Source organism: Saccoglossus kowalevskii, chromosome 15 (genome assembly GCF_978046115.1).
Source record: "Saccoglossus kowalevskii chromosome 15, keSacKowa6.1, whole genome shotgun sequence".
NCBI lineage: Eukaryota > Metazoa > Hemichordata > Enteropneusta > Harrimaniidae > Saccoglossus > Saccoglossus kowalevskii.
In genome coordinates this window covers 7978590-7992727 of record NC_140655.1, presented here as the reverse complement: position 1 = coordinate 7992727, position 14138 = coordinate 7978590, and the positions used below count along the sequence as shown (strand labels likewise).

The 14138-nt window shown below is 39.6% G+C and overlaps 1 protein-coding gene across 1 annotated transcript in view; it reads left to right on the top strand.

The window, feature by feature from the left end:
• The window catches only part of LOC102810251 (exosome complex component 10-like), a 106953-nt gene that overhangs the window by 64761 nt on the left and 28054 nt on the right, over nucleotides 1–14138 (top strand). The window contains exons 10-12 of the mRNA XM_085508682.1: nucleotides 2789–2945; nucleotides 8236–8316; nucleotides 8798–8916. Of these exons, the coding sequence (XP_085364808.1) occupies nucleotides 2789–2945; nucleotides 8236–8316; nucleotides 8798–8916 (357 nt within the window). The remainder of the gene's footprint in view (nucleotides 1–2788; nucleotides 2946–8235; nucleotides 8317–8797; nucleotides 8917–14138) is intronic.

Here is a 14138-nt window from a genome sequence, read left to right as displayed (position 1 = left end):
TTTCACGATCGCAAAAAAAATAAAATCATTTGAAACACTTACCTGACGTCTCTCTCTCTTTTGAAATCTGCCTCGGTGAACATAGGCTAGTCCGGAATCTATTTTTTAGCTCCGCTGTCGACTTTGTCGAGCGGAGCTTATCATATGAGTGATTGTCCGTCGTCGTCCGTGTCAATGTTTTACTTTTTCGACTTCTTCTTGAAAACTACTAGCCTGAATGCTTTGATACTTGGTGTATACAATGTATGTACCTTGGGTAGACCTCTCTTAGGTTTGTTCATTTCATGTTGATATCTTCAATTTTCTAATTTTGGTGAATATTTTTAGCTCCGCTGTCGACTTTGTCGAGCGGAGCTTATCATATGAGTGATTGTCCGTCTCCGTCGTCCGTGTCAATGTTTTACTTTTTCGACTTCTTCTTGAAAACTACAAGCCTGAATGCTTTGATACTTGTGTATATGTACTTTGGGTAGACCTCTCTTAGGTTTGTTCATTTCATGTTGATATCTTCAATTCTTTAATTTTGGTGAATATTTTTATCATTTTTGGTAAAAAGTGATATTTTCGACTTCTCGTTAAAAACCGCAAGTGCAATTACTTTGATATTACATATATAGGTACTACATGTGGACCTCTCTCAGATTTGTTCATTTTGTAATGATATCTTTAATTCTCTAATTTTGGTGAATATTTTTGTCATTTTTGGTAAAAAGTGATATTTTCGACTTCTTGTTAAAAACCGCAAGTCCAATTGCTTTGATACTACATATATAGGTACTACATGTGGACCTCTCTCAGATTTGTTCATTTCGTGATGATATCTTCAATTCTCTAATTTTGGTGAATATTTTTGTCATTTTTGGTAAAAAGTGATATTTTCGACTTCTTGTTAAAAACCGCAAGTCCGATTGCTTTGATATTACATATATAGGTACTACACGTGGACCTTTCTCAGATTTGTTCATTTTGTGATGATATCTTCAATTCTCTAATTTTGGTGAATATTTTTGTATTTTTTGGTAAAAAGTGACATTTTCGACTTCTTGTTAAAAATCAATAGTTCAATTGCTTTGATATTACATATATAGATACTACATGTAGACCTTTCTCAGATTTGTTCATTTTGTGATGATATCTTCAGTTCTCTAATTTTGGTGAATATTTTTGCCATTTTTGGTAAAAAGTGATATTTTCGACTTCTTGTTGAAAACTGTAAGTCCGATTGCTTTGATATTACATATATAGGTACTACATGTGGAACTCTCTCAGATTTGTTCATTTTGTGATGATATCTTCAATTCTCTAATTAATTTATTTTGGTGAATATTTTTGTAATTTTTGGTAAAAAGTGATATTTTCGACTTCTTGTTAAAAACTGTAAGTCCGATTGCTTTGATACTATTCATATTGTTCATTTTCTAATGATGTCTTCAGTTCTTTAATTGAAATGTGCATTGCTAACAGCGGAGCTATCTCAGCCGATAGGCTGCTTGTTTTATAAAAAGTGTTGGTAATGCGCCAGAGTTAAGTTGTCGGTGCTTCTCTTTAAAACCTAGTTGTTCTTTCATGAACGAGGACAGTTTTTCGAAATAAGAATCTGAGATAAAGTGGACACTACATATGACGGTGTAAGGAGAAAAAAAAATGCTGACCAAAAAGTGTATATGGTTTAAAAGTATGTTGAATGACCAAGTGTAATAAAAATACGGGTATATATAATATATATTTGCAATTTAACTTTGGCGAGAGTCGGAAATCCGGAAACATTCTACCGTTTCAGGATAGGTGGCCATGGCTACAGCGCGAGAAATATCTCAAATTGATTGGATATAACTAATCATTTTCAACAACAAAAACATTAACTGCCCATTTCAAGAAGACAATGGGAAATGTGTGGATGGGCATTGCACAGACACTTAAACTTAACAAATATGTGTCGTTAATTTCACTTTCGTCCAGCACTATTCATGATCATCAATATGCTTGGACAGATGTTTAACTCTTGAACAGGCCAAAATATTTGTTTAACTCTTTCATATATATAATTTAAATATGCAATTCGTATGCACGTATGTCTGTCTGTCTGTCTCAATTTCTGATCACATTTCTATGAAACTTTGTACATAGCTGCTCTGCGACATAGTCATTGCACAGAGTTTTATAGTAAAATCTTATTTCAATGAATTTTGGTATATAAATACTTTTTATTTATTTTGGGGTCGATATACATCCATAATAATTGCATAAATAATTTGCACAATAATTTATTTTTCAGATTTTCACCAATTTTTAAAGAATTGCTCACCATGTTCTTATGAAACGTGGTACATACACACTGTAGGTGCCCGTGACAATGCACGGACATGATTAGTTTTGGGTTGAAATCCATGCATAATAATTACCTAATTTGCTTAATACTTAATATCAATTTAAGAGTATGTAAATTAGACTGCAAACCACAGATGTGCAATCTGATTTATTTTTTTGTAATTATTATAATACTGTGAATTACAAGGGTTTCATAAACTAGTAGGCAAACATTAGTTGCCAAACCTCTTGTTTGAAAGGCTAATCTTAAATTTTCAATGAATTTTTAATATGCCTTCAATACTCTTTGCACATTTAAGTTAATTAATTTTGATTGACTAGATTAATGTCCCATTGGTTATATGTTTTGACCAAAATATTATATGAATTTTGAAAAAAATTAGCAGGTTTGCTTTGTGAAAATGTAAGAGAGAAATTAACTTTGGTTCTCAAAAGACTAAACTGATATGTTCAATTTCAGACCACTACCAGAGGAGTTATTGAAATATGCCAGAGAAGACACGCATTATTTATTATATATCTATGATATGATGAGGAATGCATTGATAGAAAAGGGAAACGCTCAATTGAATTTACTGAAATCAACACTAGACCGAAGTAAAGAAGTGTGTTTAAAGGTGAGGCAAAGTTATATACTCACATGATTACTCCAAACATAGAAACTATGAACGGCTGTTGCACTATGGCATCATTTATTTACATTTTTGCCAAGCAGCAAAATCCTTTGGACTGATTCCGTTCATTCTTTGCATGTGCCTGGTACTTTATGTGAGACATATGCATGTATGCAGTGGTTTAGCGATTCGATTCAAAACGGCCGACTGGCAGCCATCTTGTTTTTTGAAAATGTTGTATTTTGGACATGCTTTGTCAGTTTTCATTCAAATTTTAGTACATAGATTATACATGTTACGATACATGTTCCCTACTGTCTGTGTGTGTCCATCCATCCGTGCATCTGTCCGTCCGTCCGTCTGTATGTGCATCCGTGCGAAGTCGTATTTCAGAATCTTTTGGACCAATTTCGTTCATTCTTTGCATGTGCCTAGTACTTTTTGTGGGACATATGCACATACAGTGGTTCAGCGGCGATTCGATTCAAAATGGCCGACTGGCAGCCATCTTGTTTTTTGAAAATGACGTATTTTGGACATGCTTTGTCAGTTTTCATTCAAAATTGGTACATAGATTATGCATGTTAGGATACATGACCATAACAATTTCTTTCGCAATTGGATAAAAGATGGTCGACTGGCAGGCATCTTGTTTTTTTTTAAATGTGGTATCTTGGACTTGCTTTGTCAGTTTTCATTCAAATTTGGCGCATACTTTATACATGTTAGGATACATGTCCATGACACTTTGTTTCAAAACCGGATCAAGGATGGCTGATGGGTTCCTGGCAGGCCGGGTAGATCAGACGCATTCGGAGCGAGCTGTCTTTACTGCGGCCCCTCGGTGGGCAAGCAGGAAGAAACACGAAAGCATGTTTGCATTCAAACATGTCTCTTCCGGGGAACCACGGACAGCCACGGATATCCCACTAATTTTGGGTGAGGCCGAGGCTAATTGCACCAGGCCTCCTCTGGAGCCTCGGGCACTGAATGCCTACAGGGTGCTGGCAGCCAAGCCTCCGATCTCGGAGCAGGGCTTTCAGGGCAGGGCACACGTTGACCCCCCCTACTTTCAGCCAGCTAGGGTTCGTCGCGCAGTAACGGTGACACAGTAACGAATTTATCCTTGTGTTCAGTCTCCGCTGTGGGTTTTGACTCCCTTCTTACTGACCTACAGGCGTCCCCAGAAGGAACCGACCCTGTCATGAGACTCACAGTCGAACACGCTCCCTCTTACATATTTAAAGTGAAAGGAGACGCAGTTCGCTTGTGTCGGATACAGCCGGTATTCTGGGCGGTCCCTCGGAGTCTTCCATCCGTAATGACTCATTGAGCCATGCTTTTGGGGTGATACAGAGTATCATCGATCCCAGTGATACGATGTAAATACCCCCTTGATCCTCTTGATCCTAAGGCAACCACCTAAGGTTGCTTCAACGCTTATGGGATCACGGGCTTCGGGATTCAAAGCAACCCCGCCGGCACGTCTCTCCCTGTCCGTCAGAGTGTGGAGTGGAGCACAGAGCACGTAAATGGTGTTGATGGGCGGACGTTGGTCAGCCACGGAGGGCGTAAAGCTTAAGGCCCCCGGGTGGGGAAGACATTAGGCAACACTTCCCGCTGGACCAAACGCTACCCGGTCGGTGTGGTTTTGGGATCAGACCCCATAGCGTGGGATGAGACCAAAACGCCCCCTACCGGATCCCAAGACTCCTTCCCCAGACCCCGGTACCACAAGTTTACGTTTGGCATACCGGTCACAACTTAGTGACTACTTCAGGCCTTGAGAAACTCACCTCAACTCACCAAACTTAAGTGGGGCCTACCTGCACATACCAATGCACCCAGCGAGTTGCCATCTCCGTCGAATCGCCCAGCTGGGCCAAGTATTCGACCCCGACCTCCCCGTTCGGGTTAGGCACAGCGCCCTACGTATTCACCAGAGTGATGACACAGGCAGTGCTGCTGCTTCACCAGATGTCGGTACACCTCAATCCGTACCCAGACTACAGATTACCAACAACCCGGGCAAGGGATTAATAGCCAAACACGTCAGGCTAGCAGGATTTACTTCACCAGTTGGGCTCGTTATAAATCGACAAGTCCCACCTCGACCCAACGTGCAGTTGGTGTCCCTGCGCATGAAGTTTTGACACAGAGGTAAGATTGGTAAGCTTGTTGCTTAGCGCTAAGCAGTCTAGCCGAATGCCTAGTCAGCGTTCCCTCAGTGTCCCTCCGAGAACTAATGCGGATCATCGGAATGATGACCTCGGTTTGAAGGGTCGTTCCTCAGGTCACACTACGCAGCCGCTCGGTATAACGCTTGTTATAACGCCGAGCTCTCCTATGGGAACTAGATAGGCGAGTTTCGATCTCAGACCAAGTGAAGGAAGCCCTGCCCTGGTGGTCGTCACTAGCCAACCTCGGGCAGAGGGGCCCCCTTGGACCCGCTCGCCGCAGGTATGACTCTGGTAACAGATGCTTCCCCCAGGGTTGGGGAGCGCATCTATTGGACGAACAAGCCCAAGGATATGGCTCCCGCATTAGTTTTGGGACCACCATATCAACCGACTCAAACTGAGAACAGTGTACTTAGCACTACCACGCTTTCTACCCATAGTTCGAGACCACAGAGACCTGCTCTGCACAGGCAATGCAGCGGTAGTCTCCTTCAAGAAGGAGGGGGGGACGCATTCCCCATCATTGTCAGTCCTAGCGGAGCTTGGTGCCTGGAATACAATGTGGAGCTAACCGCACACCACCTTCCAAGGGAGAGGAACAGTCTGGGGACGCCCTTTCAGGGCAGCTCCGTCTCCAGAACACGGAGTGGCTGATACCCCAGTGGGTAGCCTCCAGGCTGTTTTGGCTGTGGACAGTCCAAGGTTAGACCTGTTTGCCGCACTCCAGAACACCAAGCTCCTGACGTACATAACACTCCTGCTGACTCCAGGAGCCTGGGCCAGGGTCGCTTTGCTACCCCGCGGACCCACTTAATTGTGTACGCCTTTCCTCCCTTCCCGCTAGTTCACCGGGCACCGGAGAAAACTTCAACAGGTGCACACCTGCATATTATCATTGGTCGCACCCAATTGGCCAAGCAAGGCCTAGTTTCCACTTCTGTCGGAAACGATAGTCGAAACACCAGCAGTGCTTTCGGAGTTACCGGACCTGCCGTCCCAAACAGACGGCGCACTACCAATGAGCCCAGCAGGTATCACTTACACGCATAGAGGCTCTCAGTAGACCCGCACATACAAAAGCCTTATCTGAGCGGGCTGCCAACATCCTGGCCAGGGCGAACAGGGATCCCACCAACGCGGCCTACATTTCTAGGCTGCGAGCATACACTGGTTGGTGTAGCGGAAGGGGGATTGATCCATACCATCCCTCTATTGGCCAGGTAGCAGGCTCCTTCGTCCACCTGTTTGAAGAAGTGGGTTTGTCCTAAGCAGCGATCGTTGGCTACAGGTGGGCCTTGTCCCCCACCATTCAAACGTACGGGAACAAGACTAGCTGATTGTCCTATTATTAGGAGACTATTGACTGCTTTCCAGACGTTGAGACCCCATACAAAGGAACCGCCCAACTGGGACTTGTTGGCTGTGTTGTCCTCTCCAATCAGCACCACTCAAATTTTTTGATGTGGAAAATAGTCTTCCTACTGCCCTCGCCCCAGGTAGGCGTCTGCAAGAGCTGGGGGCATTGTCCTTCTCGGATGATGTACTGCCGTTATGGACAATCAAGTTGTGCTAAAGATACGAATCGGGTTTCTCGCCTAGAACCAAATCCCAGGACACGATTCTCACCTGATCGTCATCCCCTGGCTGTCAAATTTTGTCTGCCTGGAGGGTCAGGAGGAATTGCCTCTCTGCCTGGTTCGAGCATGGAGTTGCCACCAAATCTGGGACGGGGTGCCAGGCACATTTCTTTGTGTTATGGCCCAGGCAGGCAGGATAGGCGGCCTACCCAACTCCCATAACCAGGTGGTTTACTGTGACTGTATTACAGATCTATAGTACTTTAACTTCCTCGACACAGAGCTTGCAGAGACACCAAGTATGAGCGCACAAGGTCTGTGTGATTGCTAACTCGCTAGTGCTAGTGTCAGCCCCCCCCCCCCCGAGCATACATGGAGGGCAGGCTTCTGGAGAACGCAGAACGTCTTTATCAATTACCGCCTATGAGACATGGAATCCATTGAAAAAGATCTCTCTAGGTTGGGTCCCGTCGTAGCAGGTCAGTCTTGGTTTGCTGACCCAGCCCGAACGACCGCAAGGGTCCCTGCGCATAGGCAATAAGTCAGTATCGGCATTTTATGCGGAGAGATTTCTCTACCGTCAGCACTCCCCTGAAAGCTCCTCGGTCCCGCTTTGCGGCCTATGGCCTCATGCAGAACTGTTTCGCTCTTTACTTCGAAAGCTTACTACCCCCCGGAATTGGATTTTGGTCTAGCTTTCTCGGGCACACCGAACCCTGTCACCGTTGCAGCATTTTGGCTTCTTGCTCTGGGGACAGCACAGGCAAGGTAAGAAACCACCCTTTTTTGGGTCTTAACTAGGGTGTTGAGTGAGTTGAGTTGAGTATTTCATCCCGGACTGGGAAAAGACTTTTCATCACTTTTCTGTTTGCTCGGAAAACCTGCCACCTATCGGCGTCTGACTCTATGGTGGGTAATTGAACGTAGTGAATTTAGGCGAGGGTTCTCCGAACCCGCCTATTCACATAGTTCATACCCACCATAGACTCCGGGACCCCCCCCCCCCCCCAACAACCCCAATCTTTCCATAGCGTTGGTCGAAGTCCTTGCTGCGGAGAGAAAGGAACCAGAGTGATTGTACAGCCGTCTATGGCGCTGCCATATGGCCTCGGCCACGTGGCTTGTGACGTAAGGGGAAGAGAATCTTGGGGTCATAGGGCGCTGATTAATGCCTACAGTTCAAAATAGTCATTTTGACTGACTGGAGTCTATGGTGGGTATGAACTATGTGACGGGTTCGGAGAACCCTCGCCTGAATCTGCTCAGGCCAAGTTCAGATCCAGTAAACCTTGGGTTGAACTCCAATAGAACTACCGGTAACCCGACCACTCTGATTAAATGCTGTATAAACCTAGTAATAATTTGGTACTTTGCATAAGATGTTAGCACACATCGTTATCACCGCATCTGTATTTGTAGTAAATAATGGGCAGGTCATTTAAATTTCCCATGATGCACTTTTGCATTCTCAGGGACTTTAACAAAGTTTAATAAATTTCTAAACCCATTCATGTTTTTAATTTTTTTTTTCATTAGAAATATCAAAAGTTACTTTTCACAGAAGAATCCTATAATATCTTGTTCAGGAAAAATAGGAAAATATTTAATTCCCAGCGGGTAAGTAGGAATGGGGTGTGAAATATTATCTTGCATGAACTACGGTAACTGAATAATCTTGACTTGAGGGCGCTGTTGATAAATATTACTTTGTGGATAATATATACTTTCAACTCATGAGGGCGCTATTAACAATCCGGAACCAGATTGGTCACAATCATTATTGCACACAACAAATGTACCCTTGGGGTTCTCCATAACATTTGAATGCCGTCATTTCTCTCACAAAAATTTTCCCTCAAAATACACATTTTTAATTATAGTATATTGTTTTTAACCAATCGGACGTAATTTCCAAGTACTTACATACTACAGGCTTCCAAAAAAATGATTAAAAAAATATGAAAAAAATCATGTTGGATTATTTTGCGAAAGGTACCAACAGTTGACATTGGCATTCAAAGGATTCTTTATGTGTATTTCTGACCTTCAACTCATGGTGGCGCTGTTTATATTATATGACATCTTCTTTTTCTCTCAGTTGAAATGTTTCAAACTACTGTATGCATGGAGAGACAGAATAGCCAGACAAGAAGATGAAAGCTACCACTATGTATTACCTAATCATATGCTGTTCCAAATAGCAGAAGTACTCCCCAAGTTAGTATAACTCACTGTTGTGATATTTTTCAGTCCCAGTTGGGACGCACTTCCAAAAACAGAGACGGATTGATTGATCTCTGTGTGACCAATCGTCCAAGGCTGTATCCCTGATATTTCTTGTCCGATCACAATCATACACTCACGTATTATGTATCCTGGTATACATATGCACATAAACTTGTTTCATGATCTGATTTAGAATGGCCAAATAACGGCCATTTTAATGTGAAAAATTCATCAAAATCAAACATTTCCCCAATTCAATTCTCGGGGGCGGACATTTTCACCGCAGGGCAACCATCACGGTGAAAACTCTCAGAAGACGGTACTTTAGGATGGTTGTTGAGACTCCCCTGGACAGTTTAACAAGATTACCCCTGTGTGTATAACGCATATAAATTTGATTGTTCAGGATTTCTTCAAAGTTGAGTTCCTGTTGTTTTCTTGAATTTTCATCGGCTCTTTGCTCGGCATTCCACTTTCCTCAGCAGCGCGCGCAGAGCCCATAGAAATATGTGGTACAGTGGTGCGCGTCTTAGCAACGTAGAACGTCTTGTGACGCAGCTGCACACCCGAGGATAACCAGATTGTGGTAATGTATGAATGGATTTTGTGCAAACCAGGTAGATACATTGAATATTAATGAGTCCTTAGTGCAAATCTTTACTGTACTGACAAATTAAATTGTACATAGGTATGTCTCTAACGCATGCTTTTTGGTTCATTTTGATGTACTGTTTTGGTCTCAGCAGCCTTCAAGATAATGTAAAATGATGATGCAAAATGTGCTTAATAATGGCTTAATGTATTCCTGTGAAACAAGTCCAATGCACAATACTTAAAAAAATGTGCTGCCATACTCCATTGGTTGGTTAATTAATTGGTTAATGCATGTTCATTTAGAAATGGCGTCTACCTTTACCACTTTCCGGTAATTCGACCGCACATTTGTCACCTATGACATAAAAAGTAGAGACTCTTTGTCACAGCCTTGTATATTTCAATCATGTATAAAAAAAAACTTACTGTGGAATACTTTATTTTCGCTTGGAATTAATTTTCGCTTTTTTCGCTGAAAGAATGATTCAGTGAAAATAAAATCCAGCGAATATACCTTTTTTCCTATATTTTACATTCAACTCGTCAAAAATCAGTGAAAATAAATTCCATACAAAACATCCAAAATAGACATTCAGCGAAAATTAATTCCAGCTAAAATAAAGTATTTTACAGTATATTATGTGTTTGTCATTGGAATGTATCCAGCTTTTTATTAAGCCAACACTCAGTTTTATTCTGTTAATCATTCACAAGTTTATCTACTTTACATAGGCATTATTCACAATGTTGTTTAGTTTAATTATTAACATGATGCACACTTACTTCTCAAGTATATGTCATATGTTTGCTGATCGATAAATAATTACTCATTGTTAAACAATGTGTAACAAAGATTAAATTTCTCGTAATAGTTATGCAGACTAAGTTAAATCTTATTCGTTTTTAAAACTCGGTCAAGATGTACACGTACGAGTGCAGCTTACAGCGGGCGCAAGATATTTACATACACCTAACTCCCGCACTCGGTAGGTAATTACCAAGGAACTTTACAACATCGCCAAACACTTTCCTAGACGATCCAGTGGATGTTGTAGACACAATAAAGTTACATACACGCCTACGCGACTAGTATACTAGTCTGAGATCAAAACAACGGACCAGGGTTTCAGATGCTATTACAACGTGTATTAAGCGTACAGTCAAACATTCATCAAACAATTATGTTTACTCATTGTTGATATCGAACACTTCATTATTTTATGCATACATTTGCTCGTTCATTTAATAAATTCTATTTTAGAACGTTTCGCAAAAATAATAAACCTAGCTGATACAAATATTTAAAAACGCCCATAACATATAATGAAATTACCTAAATTGTCCTCGTGAGAACAGTTCAGTTTTGAATGCAGTTTCTGATTTTGAATAATTATTGCTATTATGTCAAAGCGTTTAGACGAAGACACTGAGATGGAGATTATTTGCCTCGTGATCGATGATGAGGAAGTTGGACTAGCAAGGGCAATGGTTCAAGGGATTGTGCGATATTTCTGTTGCATCGGTTGGATACATTTCGAGAGGAGTAGCGGCAGTCGCCGACTGAATGTTACACAAGAAATTGTTGAGTTTATATCAGTATGTTTGGTCTCATTCGAACAATTAGTTCACAAGATATTAAGAAAAATTCAAAATTAATTAAATATGCAAATGTGCAAATGAGCTTGTTAATTAAGTTGAAACTCAATATTGCATAACACATATTGTATATTGACAGATCAAGTAAGTCTATACCAACATTGGTCTCATTTGAACTTAGCTCACAAGATATCTACAAAAATTCATTAAATATGCAAATGAGCTCATTAATTAAATTGAAAATCAATATTGCATAGCATATATCTTATATTGACAAATCAAGTCTCTACCAAGTTTGGTCTGATTTGGACTATTAGTTCACAAGATATTAACAAGAATTCTAATTAAATATGCAAATGAACTCATTAATAGATTTCTTAAAAAATAAATCAATGTGCATCTTACCAGTGGTCTTTGTACCAAGTCTCAGCAAAATTGGTCCAGGCATCTCCGAGAAATGATGATGGACACTCCCTCCGCCGATTAACGCCATTTTTCTGCGTCTTGTTGAGCTATCAATCTATTGCAGTAATTCTTTACATTCCCAAATAGATATATCTCTTTGTCAAGACAGAAATTACACGAAATTACAAGCAATGTTGTCTCCACCAGAATTGAAATGAGAGGTTACTTGAAGAAGACAATTGAGGGTGTGTATTCGGCTTGATAGTTGGGACCTGATGTGTACGCATGGTTGAAGCCATGTCGGGCATAACCCTTTTTGAGTTCAACCCGAGGGTTTATTGGAGCCAAACTTGACATGTATACTTGGCTATTTTTGCAGGCTTTAGCCATGGGGCTCCACTAAAATGCTGTCATGTAAACGTACCATATGCTTTCTCTAAAGATGATGTTTAAACCTAATATTATAATGTTTGAACTCTTAAACAACTGTCCTATATAATCAAACTCTTAAACAAACAACTGTTCTATATAATGTAATAAACTCTTATACAAACAACTGTCTATAAAATGAGCATTTGGGGTAATCCCCTCAGATGCTTGTAGATTGTTCATTATTTTACAATTATAACTTAAATACTGGCGATGAAGCAAGGTGAAATATACATAGTCTTGTTATGAACTTGTGGACGATTTAACTTTTTAAATTGTGATGCAAAACATGCTCTATTAGAAGAAAACAGTAAGAATATGTTGCATCGCTGAATATTTAACACAATCACTAAAGGTCAACTCAGTTGTCGCTCTGGATTACTCACAGAATGAAAACATTATTATACCAGTAGCACAGTTCATAAGTAAAAGCTTTGAAGTCAGGAAGCAGGGTCTTACTTGACATCTTAATGCCTGCTGTCAATTTTATAATTTTATATTAGATTGTATTTTAGAGATTTTGTATTATTTAGTAATTTAGTGATTGTATTTGTTATTTAGTATATTGTGTTTTTTGTTTTGTTTTTTTATATATATATTTCTCCTTGTACTTTGTGACCATTTTCTTTCCCTCCGGGGATTGTGTAAGAGTCAATAAGTAAATAAATAAATAAAGTAAATAACTCAAATTCCTATCTTGTTTTCTTTACATAATTATTATTGTTGATAATCTCCAAATAAACACTGGTAGCATCTTTGTTGATTTTAGACAGAATGCTCTCCTGCCCACAACGACTTTAGACAATAGTGGCCCGCATCTGTCATTGTTTGAGTTTTTCGTTCTGTCTGTCCATCCATCAGTCCATGCGTCTGATGTAATTTCTTGAACTTGCTTCACCCGATTTTGTTCAATGACAAGTCATAATGACATACATATCGTTTGTTTTTTGATCTTTGCAATCTGTGGATAACAATTATCTAATTTGATTAAATTTGCATATGAATTGTATTATAGGCTCAAATAGTCAACAAATACTATTGCAGATATAGCCTGTGCTATATTGATGGCATTGGACAAGAAACATGGCTAACCAATCCGATGACAATATATTGTCATGTGATCTCAAACACTATTGCAGGCACTTTACATAAATTAGCCAATTTTTAGTTGTTCACTGATATCTCATTACTTTCACATTTCAATAGAAGTAATCACTGATGTGAATAAGTTTGGGGTTGAAAAAACATGCATGTTAATTATCTAAATTTGCATAAATTAGGCAATTTTTTGATTTCAGATTATCATTTAACATTTATCAGATTTAAATAAACGTGCTGCATAAGTGTTCTAAGATAAATCACAGATAACAAACGAGATCATTACAATCAATTGTATTCCATCGCTTTAATAATATTTCAAAACTGTGTGTACTAGGCTTCTGATTTGGAATTTGGAATTCTGAATTCTGAAGCAAATTTTAAATGTACTCCATTTCTGATTCATGTACCTACAATACTTCCCTGCACACAGGAGCTCTTTCTAATCTTTCTTTGATTCAGACATGCTTTCACTGATTTTGTTCAAATTTGGTACAAGATCTGACATAACGTGTGTAAATTTGTTTTTAGCTCTGCTGTCGACTTTGTTGAGCGGAGCTTATCATATGAGTGATTGTCCGTCGTTGTCCTTGTCACTTTTTCGACTTCTTCTTGAAAACTACAAGCCTGAATGCTTTGATACTTGGTGTATATGTACCTTGGGTAGACCTCTCTCAGATTTGTTCATTTTTAAAATGATATCTTTAATTCTCTAATTTTGGTGAATATTTTTGTAATTTTTGGTAAAAAGTGATATTTTCAACTTCTTGTTAAAAACCGCAAGTCCAATTGCTTTGATATTACATATATAGGTACTAAATGTGGACCTCTCTCAGATTTGTTCATTTTGTAATGATATCTTTAATTCTCTAATTTTGGTGAATATTTTTGTAATTTTTGGTATAAAGTGATATTTTTGACTTCTTGTTAAAAATCGCAAGTCAAATTGCTTTGATATTACATATATAGGTACTATATGTGGTCCTCTCTCAGATTTGTTCATTTTGTGATGATATCTTTTATTCTCTAATTATAGTGAATATTTTTTTAATTTTTGGTAAAAAGTGATATTTTTGACTTCTTGTTGAAAA